Genomic DNA, 16,110 nt, shown 5'->3' on the forward strand with positions numbered 1-16,110 from the left:
TCCTTTACCTCATCAAGTTGTTCCTGCACTTTTGTAGGAGATTTATCAGATTTCTGATCCTGTTGCTTCTTGTGATTTAGAAGAGTTTCAACCTTGAGATCAGCATCTTTCACTTGTGTATCATTATTACTAGGTACATCGGCACTTATAGACTGAGATCTCTCTGGATCAATCTTTGAAGGAACATCTGGATCCCCTGACATACTACTCGGGGCAGCATCAGTCAGATGATCTTCATCGACAATCACAACTCCAGTATCAGGGAATGGCAAAGGAAAAGACCTTTCTTGAACATCTGAAGCACTCTCATTGGTCAGTTCACCACTCGAGGTTGAAGCAACAGCTTCTGCATCGGTGACTTTAACTGGATCTTCAGTATGATCAGCATCATCTTTACTTCCATCATTTGCAATTTTCTCTGATGGCGTAGTTTCTGACACGGATGCATCTCTATCAGAAACATGCTGCTGCTCGTCGCCTGTTTGGGCTATAGAATTACTAGAACTGATCTCATCATTTTCAAATGACAAAGCAGTCCTATCCTTTCCAGCCTTATCGGGTGTAATATCTAACTGTGAAGTTTGTATGCTAGTTTGCTCCTGTGTAGTATCACTTGTTTTAGGAGATTCAATTGAGAGTAGCTTCCGAGCCTGCAAACAGCCTTGTAAGATGCATCACATAATTCAACTTGTTCATGCCAAAAAGATAGTAATTATTGGACAAAGATTTAAGATTTTCCAGCTAATACCTTCACCTTTGATTTTGTCCCTTTGACTTGAGATGCTTGGCCATTAGAAGCTTATAAAATTGAGAAAAAGAAAAAGTCAGAAAAAAAAACACCAGATAGTATGACTAAAGAAAGTAATACAAGCGTCAAAAGGGGAATGTTGCAATACCATCTTAGCATTAATGAATTGACAGATATGACATCCTCATTTTCTAAACAATGGTAAAATGGCCCTACCAGACACAACAAACATACAACATAGTTTTCCTTCAAGAATACTTGCAGTACTTTGATCAAAGCATGAGGATATTGTCAAGATACGATTTAGCAGCCATATATTAAACTATGTCCCTGAAAATGAACCATAGCCCAAAAAAAAAAATCATTAGGAATAAAAATCTATACCTGGGGACTGAAAATCAGACTGCTCATCTGACAATTCGCTGACAACTAATTTTGCCCTTCGATCGACAACTTCAAACAAATCTAATTCAAAAAAAAAAAAAAAAATCAGATTCTTAAGCGGGGAAAAATCCTTCAATACTTATTTATGCAATAACAGTTATTTACTAAAAAATGAAAATCAACCTTTTTTTTTATAAGAAACGTACTTCATTAACAGAAAAGAAAGAATTACAAAGAACGGAAGATAAGACATCCTCCTAAAACAAACAACAAAATAGTTACAATAAAGCTCTCTTCCAACCTCTCAATATCAGACAACAAAACACCCCAAAAGAACACCAAAGAAAGAGCCCAAAAGGAAGTAAGAAAAGCAACTCTTATACAACAACAACAAGCCTTAAGTCCCACGAGCTGGGGTCGGCTACATGAATCCTTCTCTGCCGATTCACCCGATTCAAAGCATTTTCCTCTATTAGGTTAAGGGCTATTAAATCCTCCTAACTACCTCATTTCAAGTAATTTTAGGCCTACCCCTACTCCTTTTCATGCCAGAAACCATAACTAATTCACTCCTCACAGGTGCTCTACTAGGCCTGCATTTTAAATGCCCAAACCATCTAAGTCGCCCCTCCTTTATCATGTTTTCAACCGGTGTTATGCCTAAATTATTGCATATATGTTCATTTCTTACTTTATCTTTTAATGTTAAACCCACTCATCCACCTTAGCATATGCATCTCAGCAACTTTTATTCTTTGTATATGTTGTTTCTTAGTTGCCAGCATTTTGAACCATAAAGCATAGCTGACCTTATAGCCGTCTCATAAAACTTTCCTTTTAATTTTAAGGGTGTTCTACGATCACACAACACACTTGACCTTCTCCTCCACTTTACCCAACCTGTCTTCATTCTATGTACTACATCTTCTTCAATTTCCCCTTCACCTTACATAATAGAGCTAAGATATCTAAATCTATCAGTGCTATTAATCTCTTGATTATCGAGTTTAATCTTCTCTCTGTTGTTACCCCTCACATTACTGAAATTACATTTCATATATTCAATCTTATTCCTACTCATCCTAAACCCTTTAGACTCTAATGTGGCTATCTAAAGTTCTAACTTAGATTCCACTCCGCTCCTACTATCATCAATCAACACTATATCATCTGCAAATAACATACACCAAGGGATCTCATCTTGGATATTCCTAGTAATTTCATCAATTACTAAAGTAAAAAGATAAGGACTCTAAGTAGAGCCTTGATGAACACCGACTGAGATTGGAAACTCTCTAGACTTTCCTCCTATGGTCCTTAATGACCTCCGTATATCTACTGCAAACTCCTTTTTCCCTAATACCCACCAAAGCAGTTCCCTAAGTACTCTATCATAAGCTTTCTCTAGATCAATAAAACCCATATGCGAGTCCTTCATCTTTTCCCTATACTTTTCCATTAAACTTCTTAAAAGATAAATAGCTTCTATTGTTGATCTCTCAGGCATAAAACCAAATTGATTTTCTGAAATCTTTGTTTCTAATCTTATTCTATGTTCAATTACCCACTTTCCCATAATTTCATCGTATGGCTCATAATCTTAATTCCGCGAAGTTATTACAGTTTTGACTGCCACCTTTGTTTTGACACAGAGATATTAACGTACTTATCACATAATAAATGAGGAGGAGTTGTTTTGTCATTAAAAATCCTTGCAGTCCTTTCAATATACAGAGTGCAAAACAGAGCCAAAAAAGCATGTCTCAATGAGACAATCCCTTTCTTACTCCTCCCTAAACCTCTATACTGGTCCTCATAGTAGTCAAAGGCACGACTGAGGGGCGCTTAGGTGCAAGGCGCACTGAGGTGATGAGGCTTGTGCTTCACATGCATTGAGGCAACTTTAAGAGGCACAGTGAGGAAGAGGAGGCACGAGGCGCAGTGAGGCACACCTCACAAATGTTCAGATTATACTTTGTTTTTTTCTTCTCTTATAATCTCAACTATCTGCTTTCTTTCTTTTTTTCTTTATTTTTTGCTGTTTTTATGTATTGCTGCCACTTTTTCCTATATACTCAGCTGCTCTCAGATTTCTTTCTTCTTTCCTCCTTCTGGCCTGCTGTGCTGCACTCAGTCAAAGATGTGAACCCCTCTATTATTATTATTTTTTTTTTTCTGTTTCTGTCCTTTTTTTTTTTTTTTTGAAATTTCAGTTTCTTTTCCTGAAATTTCTGCTCTGCTGTCCCTCAGCTTTCTTCTTCTTCTTTGTCTGAACCGCTCTACTGCTCTTGCCACCTCATTAATGTTCTTTTTTTTGCCCCTTTTTCTTCGCAGTTTTATTAGTAAAATGAGCTGTTTTTTTTCCCAGAAGCATTTTTTTTTTCCTCAGCATTTCTGCTTCTGCGATCTGGAATTTCAGGCATCAGTCAGCTTCTGCTGCTTTATTTTATTTTATTTTATTTTTTTTAACTTTTAAAAATTCCCTGCTGCTTATTACTGCTATTTTGTGGAACTTATGACATGAACATCACATATTATTGAAACTTTGTGTCATCGTATTCATTTTCATGTCCTAGTAGTGAGTATTTTGATATTTCAAAATTCAAAGAGAATCCATTATGTAGGGTGTTTTACAGACAATTTTAATAAATGCGCACCTCACTTCCATGAGCGCAGCCTTCACCTCGCGCCTCACGCCTAGGCTCCAGGCACCCTTTTCGCCTCAGTGCACCTTGCACATTTGACTACAAATAGTCCATGGCAGCACCATTGCCTCATAAAAAGCTGAGAACAAATTGGCCAAGGGCTTGCCACCCAACAATAGAGAAATAAATGTTTACTAGTTTCATTTATTTTTTATTTTTTGAAAATAAAATCAACTAGCCCTGAATTTATCAGAGGAAATTACCCAAGATTGTGCAAATTGGCGGAAGAGGATTAATGTAGCCAACCCCACCTACTAGGACTTATGGCTTGGTTTGTTGTTGTTGTAAAAGATAAAATCAACTATTTCCACCTTGTGCAATGAAATTTAATGTGGCTACTAGGTGAAATATGGAAATATGGACAGTAAATGTGTCTGTTGCGAATTGAGTATTTGCAGGTTGACATCTAAATGCCCAGTGATTTTAAAATGAATTTGCATACATAGGATGAAGCCACCACTCTGCTTGTTCACTGAAGAGCCAACAATCTTGACTCTGGTTGGACTCCCCACTGTCTGTTGACTACCTCCAGTGAGATGTTGGGTGTTGCGAAGCGTACTGCAATAGTTGAAAGGAAGTCCTTCGAAGTTCGACTTGGTCATTGAAGGGCGAAATTCTGACTTACTTAGAATCACCAAATACCACAGGGGTAGAAGGATCTCCATCTCTGGTTCATTTAAGCATGGGAGGATTTCTGGGTGTTGAAAAAAGCCATACCCAGGCAACTTCATGGTTTCATCGAACAAGGAACAAGGACAGAACTCTAACTTTGCATCTCAAATTGAACAAGTGCCCTTATGGAGACCAACAGTAGTCGTTGGAGAACCCTTGCATTTCCATAGGGGTATGACTCCAAGGGCTGGATGAGGATCTCCTCCTTGGCAATTGAGTTGGGCTGCTGGCTTTTTCCTCCCAACAGGAGGTTGCTCAAAGTCACTGCAAAAGGTAAAACATCCTCGATCTTGGAGCAGATGGAGAAGAAACCTACATCCTCCCCAATCAAATTGAACCCAACCTTCCACCCAATCAACTCTTGTGGCAAGCTTTTGAATCTAACGCTTAGTGGTGGCTTGTCATCCAACTCACAGAGGGTGCGGATGATGAGTGGACTCATGTGCACTCCTTTGCAAGTGTTGTGAGGAACTGCAGCACTGCAGATGATTTATTTGACTTTTTTAGGCAGGATAAAGGCAGGCCTAAGGCTTTTGACTCGTTTGAGGATGTCGGAGTGGCCTTAACTTGGACCATGGAGCTGCAAGTATGGGGATTTTCTTCAGTCTAGCAATGAGAACTTGACAACTAGAAGCCCTAACCCAGCTCTTTCACCCTCTCTTTAAGCTCCATCGTTCTGAAGCTGTAAAAAAATTAGTCCACTTTGAAAGGGTTGTCCCCTTGCAGGATCTACCAACACCACTGGACCAAGCACCACCCTATCAACCAACACCCAAAGTATCATCGCTAGACGACACTCACGTGCACCCCATGGATCAGCGACACATGTGTCTCTCCTGTATTTTCCAGTTTCACAAAAATTGCCTTCAACCATGATATGGGTTTTTTTCTGTGGTATTTTACTTGTGGGCACATTCCGTGCAAGCACAACAATTTGATAGGAAAAGCTAGAAATTGTCACTGCCAGCATCAAGAATAAGGTTTTATTGCTGCATTTTGTGGATTTTCTTAGTGAATTTGTTTCATTTCTGCATGAGACTCAAGATCAAAGGTGAATTGAAGATAGTTTTAAAAATTGGGAGTCAAATTTGTCATTTTACATGAATAAATAGAGAATCGTGGGCAAATTGTGTTATGAACTTCTAATGATATATAAACAGTATGTATTTTTATAGATTTATAAATCTAGCAACATGGTGACAAATTTTTTTTTTTTTAGAATAAAAGAAGATTTATTAGATTGAAAAAGAGAAGTCACAACCTAAGGGGACAAGAAGCCCGCCTGAAAAATATTTTTTAAAAAAAGAAATGAAAAAATAAAATAATTAAAAAGAAAAAAATTTAAAAATTAAAATAAACAATAACAATAAACTAAAAAGAAAAAAAAAACCAAGAAAACCCCTTTGCACTTAATCCCCCCCTCCCAATAAATTGCACTTTGATTCCTCCAGCATCACACATTTTTAAATCCCATTAATCCATTATATCTTGGGCTTCTAATCCTTCCTAGAAATCACCTCCACTGATGTATGTAAATTCCATCCTTGCTCTGCATTTTATTATCCAACCCATTGTTTTCAAAAATAGGAACTGCCTCCAATCCTTCCAACAGGGTTGGATGCACATATGATAGGTCCCTGAGATCATCACAAGAATCAGAAACATATCATATTGTTCCCAAATCTCATCCAACGACAAATCCCCATCACAATTAAACTCACTGATGTTATCGGTATTGTTATCCAAAAAATCTTCTCATTTCTTAGCGTCCTTTCCTGTGCTAACTTCATCACTTGCCTTTATTTCAGCAATTGTATCTTCCAAGATACTCAACTCTCCTTCAGAATCTCTCCTTAAAATGTTTGGCCTTATCTCAATGGAATGCTCTCTCTTTGCTTCATATGATTTCCTTATTCCGCACCCATCAGCGCAGCCTTATGACAAGTGTACGCTTTAGGACCCTTATATTTTTCAGAATTAAAACCTGGAGCATCATGCTTTGAACCCAAACCAGTTTCTTCTTTTTTTACTAGTCATGGATATACCAGCCTCTAATCCCTCTGCAAGACCAGAATCAATAGACAAACTGACACTAAAATTATAATCATTATTTTCTCACAAACTATTTTCGGAACCAAGCAAAAATCATTGTAATTATGTCCTGGATGTTGATCCATTCTATACTTGTTTAGGAGATTTGGAGATGGGGACTGGATTTTCTTTTATAGCTGACTGATCCAAACCTGGCTTCTGTGAATTTTGTCCAGGATAGTGGATGTTTTAGTAATGGGATTGGACAGTGAAAGGGCCTGATATCCCATATATTTGCAATGGGCCTTATTAGAGAGAAGGTCCATCTGTGACAGCCCCTGTTGAAAAGAGCCATTTTTTAATCCAAAGAAAGGCCCACAACACTATTGTCTAAACATTGGGCCTCTTCTATTAAATAGCCTAACTTTGTTAAGAAAGAAGCACCTCCTTTCTCACGTACCTGGCCCAGATCCAAGATGAGTACCAGATGACCTGGCCCTGACTTCATAGCCTCATTGTTTGTCCCCAATTGCAACTCTAGCTGTTTCTACAAGACTCACAGCGACCTCCAGCCCTAGATATCCTTCACCTTATGGACGTTCACCTCTGATCAATCAGCAAAATAATCTGGTGCTGGCACCCTGGTTCCTTCAATCGCATATCATCCCAGCACGGGAAACACAAATTTTTTGGTTGTAGATGACTTACACAGACTTCAACTACATTTTCTTCCAACACCACCCGACTCCACGACCTGCGAATTCACTAAACTCAATCACAAATCTCCATCCAATTCTTTTTACACCTCAAGGAAAAAACACCAAAAAATTCTTACCTTTGCCCTCAGCCCTAAATGCAAAAACTTCCCCTTACACCTAATCACCATCCAGCGATGAAGGTTTTCTTATGAATGCTTCTAGAGCTCCTTTCCATCTAAATGAAAAAAGATAGACCATCGGCAAACCAGGAAATTGCCTCTAAGAATTTAACCCACGCCTATTTCAAGAGATGTTGTTCTCAAGCCCACATAGTAAGGAGTTCTTCCCATCCTCCAACCTCAGATTGATGGATTTACGTTCAATCTGCACCAAGCACTTTAACATCATTTATTGCTGGAACAACCATGGTCTAGTTCGTGTGAGAGTGAGAGCGTTGTTTCGCGAGAGGACGAGAGACTCATCATTGAGCAAAGACCCAAACCCTCTAAGCCTTCAAGAAAGAACTCGGAGAAAAGCTTTGATTCGACCCTTCAACAAAGAACAAGCTACTTCGACAGAGAAGATGCTTCAAACATAGCCAATGTTGCCATCAAGCAAGCTTGAGATGTCCAGTGAAGAAGGCGAAGAAGGGTTGGAGGCAAGGAGAGAGGTTCAACGAAGGTTAAAAGTCTCCCTAAGGCTTTCAGCTTCTAAAAATATGAGATATGTATTGCCTATGGGTTATCGAAGACGACACTGTAATCAAAAGTGAAAGTCACTGTCGAGCAAGCCTGAGATGTATGGCGAAGAAAGAGTTTCCTTTTTTGCCACTAATCGCATGGGGACAAATTTTTGGAAAAAGGTAATACCATTTGTTAAACTTTTTGGGCACAATTACAAGTTTTCACACCTTGAAGTGTGGAGAAAATGTTTGCGAAATCATCATTGATGGAAGATGCCTTATCACTGTTGTTTCTATAAATGAGGTCACTCATACGCAACCTCATCCATAGTAGTTAAAAGTGCGCCCGAGGCATGCCTAGGCGTGAGGCACAGTGAGGCAACCAAGCTAATGCCTCATTCTTCTTTAGGCATGGCCACCTTCAAGAGGCACAGGTAGGCACACTGATTCTCCAGGTGTAGTGAGTCGCACCTTGAAATTTTTGAAGTTGTTAAGAAATAAACTGTAGACAGAACCAGCCCTAGCCCTCTTCCAGCAATCCAGCCTTCAACAGATCGACTTGCACTGGCCCTAGCCCTTCATCTTTGCCCTTCGAAGTAGCACAAAACCAGCAGGAGTCATTCATCCTCGACCAATCGACCCTTTGAAGCAGTTGAAACCAGCAGGAGCCCTTCATCTTCAACCCTTCAAAGTTCAAACCAGCATGAGGCTTTCGCCTTCGACCCCTTTGAACCAGTAGGAGCCCTTCATCTTCGAGGTTCGAGCCTTCGTGAGTCGTTAGGATGCTTTGATTTTCAAACTAGTAAGTTGTCATCTTCTTCTTCTTCTCTAGTTATTCTGCTTCTTCTTCTTCAATTCTTCTTCTTCTTCTTCTTCAGTACTTCTTATGCTTCTTCTTTTTCAGTTCTTCTTCCTCTTCTTCTTCTTCATAGTTCTTCAGTTCTTCTTCTGCTTCTTCCTTTTTCAGTTCTTCTTCTACATCTTCTTCTTCTTCAGTTCTTCTGCTTCTGCTTCTTCTTCTTTTTCAGTTCTTCTTCTTCTGCTTCTTCTTCTTCTTTTTCAGTTCTTCTTCACTTCTGCTGCCTCCTGCCGGCTGCTTCTTCTTAACTTGCATTAAGCCTCTAAGTTAATATTATATAATGTGTAATTAATTATGTAGTTTAATGCAAGTTCATACTTTATAATTAATATATAACATTTTTTTATTGGATTTAGCTGCTGCTTTGTAACTTGTTTGGAAGTGCAGTATACAAACTATACATTTATCTGAAATATATTAATGTATAACATTTTTTACTGAATTTAGCTGCTGTTTTATTGTACTCTTTTCTTTTGAAATTGAAGAGACTTTTGGGCCTCCAGCCTAGCAATTTCATTTCATTTCTAATTTGAAGCTTGCACTCTTGCGCCTAATTACTTACGTTGAACTATGTTTGTTTCAGTTGGAACTTGGCACTTGGTTATCATAATTACTATTGAATGTTTTGGCATTTTAAATTCTAATATAACTCTTGATGTGCTTTTATATCAATCACCCACCAAATAGGCATTGTACACAATTTTAACAATTGTGTGCCTCACCTTCATGAGGTGCGCGCCTTCGCCTCGTACTTCGCGCCTTGGCTCCAAGTAGCCTCTACGCCTCGGTGCCCCTTGCGCCTTTGACTACTATGACCTCATACAGAGCCTCACCCATAGCCTTATGAATTATCTTGGTTTGCTAACGCTACTTTACATGTTTGATGTTTGAATCTTATCCAAATAGGAGACCATTTTGACAATACTTGGTGGAGATCATACCCATGAATATTGGCCATGTATTCCTTGATTCTCCTTAGTTGGATGATTAGGTGTAACTAAAGGACATGAGAACACATACGTCTTTCACTATAATGATACGGAGATGATTTTTTCTGATGATAAAAAATGATAAGAAGATCATTTTCAAGCCTGCTCTACCAACTAACCAAGACAAAGAATCTGACATTATTGGTCAAGTTCAAAGTTAATCAACTTGAAGACACTACAAACAAGGAAATGCATGTGTTTAATGACATCCAAAGTCTCTCAGACATTCCAATTGTTGAGTTTGTCATTCCCAATGAGTTCATTAATGCCAATTCTCAATTCAAGTCTGTAGTGCTGCCAAGGAAACTTGGTTTCTTGCATCACTCAAGCACCATCTTTCACAGTGTTGAAGAGTCCAAGTTTGCTTCTTACTTCTAATCCTCCAACATTTCAAAATTCAAGGCTGAATTTTTTCTTACTAGGTGAAATTTGATGTAGGACAAGAAGCCAAGCTATGGCTCATTCCTTGTTGGAGAGTAATTCAAAGAATAAGGTCAAGGGATTGTTCGGTTTAGTTAATAGTTTATAGTGTGTTTAGTTTAACTGGTATCTGATTATGTGTACATTTTGGGGCTTGTCTGTAATGTGTATTTTAGGGGTGTGTTTGTAATTTCATGGGGCTTGTCTGTAATGTGTCTTTTAGGGGTGTGTTTGTAATTTCATGTTGTTTTAGGGATATATGTGTAATTTTTAGTGTTATGGACTTTCATTTTTCTTATAAATAGTGTTTGAACGCCATGTAGGAGCAGGTTAATGATGAACTTGAATTGAAGTGGATGTGAGTTCTTTTTCCTCAAACGTATCTCCTTCTCCCCTCCCCCCCGCCCCCCCAACTCATCTTCATCCTTCTTCTTCTTCCCCTTCCCTTCTCTACCTCTCCCACACACTCTCATGGCTGCAAATCCATGATGCTGTCTACATCACATAAGCTTTTGAAAAATCCAATTTTGGAATAACTCGCCTCCCTCCTTCTAATATCCTCAATAACAACTAAAACAACACCTATTATATTATATCCTTAATGAAAGCAAACTAGTCCTAAGTAACAATACCTCTAAAACCTCTCGTAACAGCTCAGATAGAACCTTAGCAAGATTTTGTAGACTAGTAACCAAACTAATCGAAAGTCCTTCACCTTCCTAGAATGCTCCTTAGGAACAAGAGCAATAAAAGTAGAGTTTACCCTTTTCCCAACAATCGAATTATGGGCTCATCCTATAACATTACCCTGAATCACCCTTTAACTTTTTTTTTTTTATAGCAAAAAAGGATCTATTAATGAAAGGAATAATTAGAGAGAATGGAGGATAAAAAATCCTGTTGGTAAAAAACAGAAAACTAACAAAGAAATGCAATTACATTAAAGCAGCCTTGCAATCTCCTTGGACATCAGAAAGTTGATAAACCAACAAAAGAATCCCAAAAGTATGTGCCCAAAAAGAGTTGTAAAAAATGACTTCTCCCAGAGTAAAGTAGGAGGGTCCTTCTTATCTCTGAAAATAATGGCGTCACTTTCAATCCACATCACCCACAGCACCAAAAAAACTGTGCAAACCCAAAAAAGTTCCTGTTTTATTCTTCCCAAAGCCCCAAAACGTTACCTTTGAAAAATCAAAAATAGATTCCAGAGTTACCCGCTCTTCTCCAAAAAATGAAAACAGATTATTCCACATGCATCTCGCCACCTTACAATGAAGGAATAGCTAGAACTGTCATTTGAACCACTGCACAGCATACAAATATCAGACTAAGAGCTTTGTAGGACCTCCTGATCTATAGCACATCTTTTGAATTAATCTTGTTGAGTATGAGAGTCCAAATGAAAGCCCGGACTTTAAATTGAATTTTTCTTTCCAAACAACTTTATTTAACAAGAAAGGGCTACGATTTGCGGATTTTGTATGATTTGAGAAAAAAGACTTTGAAGAGAAGGAACCTGGGTGTCCCCAATCCAAAGCCTTGTTCCTCCTGCAAATGAGTTAATCATCAAGCCCCCTCTCATTAAGACTCCTAAAAAAATGGAAATCCCAAGAAAAAAAGCCTCCTTCATTGAAATAAAAAGCTGAAATTGGTGCGAGGAAAGTCTAAACAAGCATGGCAATATGGCACCAACAACTCCGACAAAGACTCACCAACCTAAGCATCCTCCAAAAACGAAATTTGACCCCAATCCCCACTTTGAAACAAGTAAAAGGAATGAAAAGGCAAGCTCCCTATGAAACAAACATCCAAGGACTTGCAAGAGTAGCGTAGCAATGCCACTTCCTTTTGAATCCCACCCATTCTTGTGCAAACCATATTTACTCTTTATTATTTTATGCCATAAGGAATTAAGTTCTAAAGGTAACCTCCATAACCATTTCCCAATTAACGAAATGATTTTAGAAACCATGTTACCAAGACCCAGACCCCCTTCAGAATTAGGCTTCCTAACAACATCCCAACAAACCAGGTGATCCCATTTTTTCTCCCTACTACCAAACCATAAAAAATCCCTCATGGTCTTTTCCAACTTCCTAGCTAGTAACCTAGAAGGTAATAGAAAAGGGAAAGGTAATAAATGGGAATGTTGGCTAGGGAGGCACTAATCAGCATAATTCTACCTCCTCATGAGAGACAAACCTTCTTCCAACCGTCCAATCTATTGTCCACTCTCTCAATCACAGGATCCCGAAAAGCATCAGACAGAGGAATTCCCCAAGAGGAAGGCCAAGATATGAAAACGGCCAATAAAGGGATTCACAACCTGCTAAAATCTAAGAGACTCACACAGACTGATACCCACTAGGCCACTCTTAGAGAAGTTGATTTTTAAGCTCAAAATTCTCTCAAAAATTCTAAGTAGCACAAGAATCTTATGAAACTTTGCTGCATCATTCTCTAGAAAAAAGATGGTATCATCTGCAAACTGAAGAAGAGGCACCTCCACTTCCTCTCCACCTATAGAAAAGACCGCTAATAATTCCCAGATCCTGAGCATGGGATACCAACCTGCTCAAGACATCCACAACCAGAGTGAACAAGAAAAGGGATAATGGATCCCCTTGTCTCAACCCCTTCAAGATGTTAAACCAATCCATAGGCTGACCATTAAAATTCACTGTCATATTGGCAGAATTGAGGCACCCTCCTATCCACTTACACCAAAGACTCCCAAATCCTCCTCTTGACCACATTCATCAACCCCAGTTAATCTGCTCCTGCACACCTTTCCATTCCTAAGAAATTCCTCAAAAAATTCATGACATCCTCTTTGACCACTTCCAAATTATCTTGAAAAAAAAACCATAGTGAAACCATCTGGGCCTCGTGCTTTTCCCCAGTCCATATCGAACACAGCCTCCTATTTTTTCTCAAATCAAACGGTCTATTCAACCACTTAGCCACCTCTCCCCCCAATAGGTTTCCAATCCAACCCCTCCACCATTACTATATTCCCGCACTCATCTTGATACAAACCTTTATAGAAATTTGTAACCTCCTCCCTATATGATTCTGATCTCTCACCGTCTCCCCAAATCAACATCTAACTCCGCAATGAAGTTCTTCCTTCTCCTCCCATTAGCCACCCCATCGAAGAGCCTAGAATTACAATCCCCTTCTCAAAACCAATTAGTTCTAGATTTCTAACGCCAACTCCACTCCTCCCTCATAAGTAGAACCCCCAGATCTCTACTAAGATGAACCCTTCTAACTCTATCTTCCTACCCTAATAAACCATACTCCTCCAGTCTATCCAAACTGCTAATATCCATCAAATTATCATTTTTCTTTCCCCTAATATCTCCAAGCACTTCGTTGTTCCAAACTTTCAATTTTTCAATTTCCTCATCAACTTATAGCCCTCCTAACCCCGAATGCGGCATTCTCTCCACCAAACTCTAATAGAATCGCAAAAAGAAGGGTGTGTAAACCACATGTTCTCAAATCTAAAGTGAATTGGTCCCCACTGAATAAGGTTGGACTCCAAAATAATAGGACAATGGTTATAAGCAGGCCTAACTAAAGTCTCTTGAACAACATTTGGGAAAAGGTCCTCCCATGCATCAGAATTTTGGAATCTATCTATGCGAGTCAAGGCCTATCTATCCCCAAAAGCCACCCAAGTGAAATGACCATTGTTCAAAGTAATATCCCTAAGACCACAATCCCTAATAAAGAGTAAAAAAAGTCCCATGCTACTAATCACCCTAAAGCCCCCAAACTTCTCCCTAAAGGTTCTATAACATTAAAATCACCCCCACCACCCAATACAGGTCATAAAGCCCGTATAGACTAGCTAGCTCTATAATAAAATCTTCCCATTAGGAATGTTGAGCAAGACCATAAATGGTGGTAAATCACCAATCCCCTACACCCTAAGCACAAGTAAGACGACAAAGGAGAAATAACCAGAAATGCTATCTTTGCATGTACCTAGTGTCCCACGCCACTAATTGGCCTCCGAAACTCCTATGGATGGGAAAAAAACCTACTCCTTGAATGTATCATCCCAAATACTCCTAAAGACAAGGGAATCAATCTCACCTAATTTTGTCTTTTGAAGAAACAAAATATCAAGGTTGATCTTATTCATCAAATCCTTTTGCAAAAGAAGAGATTTCATTGATAAGAGGAGAATTTACAAGAAGGAGAAAAAGACTTCAATGGTCCAAATTATGGATTAATCTAGAAAAAATAAACTAACAAAACAAAAAAAATTGGGAAAAAAAATAATATTCAAAGAAGAAGATTCTTCCATTCTAGGTACCATAAATATGCTAGGAAATAAACCTTATCCCACACCAGCTGCCAATTCAATTTTCTCCTAGAAAAAATCCATGCATTACACTCCAACCATAATCCTCTCAGCACTGCAAAGATTTGCATTTCAAAAGTGCTACCCTCTCCTTCCTTCTACCAAACCCCACAAAAGAAATAGACAACAATTACTACACCAATGCCAGGAAAACCAAGATTCTCCCATCATGCCTGCTAATTTATTCTAGATGCTCCAAGCACACAATGTAAAAATAGGTGAGGTGCCATTTCAAAATTCAAATAAGCATGCAAACATCAGGAGATAAAACCTTCAAAGGTCTCCTAATCTGCAATAGGTTATTGGTATTGATTTTACTAAGCATAATCAACCATATGAAAGCCTTAACTTTTGGGGGAGTTTTGGCCTTCCAAATAAATGAATATAGGGGATCACAAGAATTAGAATGGGTCAAAAACTCTAAAAAGGACTTACAAGAATACACCCCTAATGATCCAAGACCCAAGACAAGGTATCCCTAGCTAAAGAAAGATGACAATTATTCAATAACGGCAACAAGGATAAAGTTCCAACACCTGTCCCTCGTTAAGAGATCTAAAATGAAAGTTCCAAGAAACCAAAGGGGTGCCCAAGTCAACCACAAAGAAGGAAATCATATTATCTTTCCCTAAGCTCAAACAAAAAAACAAGGAAAAGATGTAGCTAGAATATCATTCCCTAGCCATGGATCTTTCCAAAATCAAATTTGAGAAACCATCCCAACCATAAATTTAATGTGATGTGTAACAAGGGATAAATTTGAGAAAAAGATCCCCTGGGCTCCATAGTAGTCAAAGGTGCAAGGCACAAAGTGTACTGGGAGTCAAAGCTAAGGTGCGAGGCGCCAAGTGAAGGCACGCACCTCACGAAGGTAAGGCACACAATTATTAAAATTGTGTAAAAATGCCTATTTGATGGATAATTGATATATGAACACATCAATAGTAATATTAGAATTAAAAATGCCAAAATATTCAATACCAAAACATAAATGCACAGAAATTATGACAACCAAGTACCAAGTTCCAAGTGAAACAAGCATAATTCAACATAAGTAATTACGCACGCAAGAGTTCAAGCTTCAAAATAGAAAGGAAATGAAATCGCCAGGCCAAAGGCCCAAAAGCATCAACATGGTTCAATATCAGAAGAAAAGAGTACAATAAAACATTTCAAAGTCTAAAATCTAAAAATCCTCCTCAATCATCAGTTATCACTCATCATCAACTAAGTCTGCCAAGATATCATCATCTTCCTCTTCATCATCAGAATTTTCTTCTCCATCTTTTTCCTCTTCTGTCTCCTTTGCACTATCAACTTGGATCTCATCCTCATCTACATGTTCCAACACTATAGTTCGGCCCCTAGCAATGCTAGATGAAGCTCTTCCTTTAGAAGATGATGACATATTCACACTTATTCTTGATCTAGTGCGATGCAGGGGTTAATTACTCCAGCAGCTTTGGCAAAAAAACACCAAGTCAAAACAACATCTTCAAACACAAGTTCATCATCCTCATCAGAATCGCCATCCATCCTACCAA

The 16,110-nt window shown here is 38.6% G+C and overlaps 1 protein-coding gene across 2 annotated transcripts in view; it reads right to left on the reverse strand.

Annotated features, from left to right (window-relative positions):
- Nucleotides 1–16,110, reverse strand: part of LOC131158076 (golgin candidate 1) — a 46,162-nt gene that overhangs the window by 24,299 nt on the left and 5,753 nt on the right. For both annotated transcript variants that reach the window (XM_058112642.1, XM_058112643.1), the window contains exons 2-4: nt 1,133–1,213; nt 749–798; nt 9–650 (exon numbers count right to left, since the gene is read on the reverse strand). In XM_058112642.1, the coding sequence (XP_057968625.1) occupies nt 9–650; nt 749–798; nt 1,133–1,213 (773 nt within the window). The remainder of the gene's footprint in view (nt 1–8; nt 651–748; nt 799–1,132; nt 1,214–16,110) is intronic.

The sequence above is a fragment of the Malania oleifera genome, chromosome 6 (assembly GCF_029873635.1).
Source record: "Malania oleifera isolate guangnan ecotype guangnan chromosome 6, ASM2987363v1, whole genome shotgun sequence".
Lineage (NCBI taxonomy): Eukaryota > Viridiplantae > Streptophyta > Magnoliopsida > Santalales > Ximeniaceae > Malania > Malania oleifera.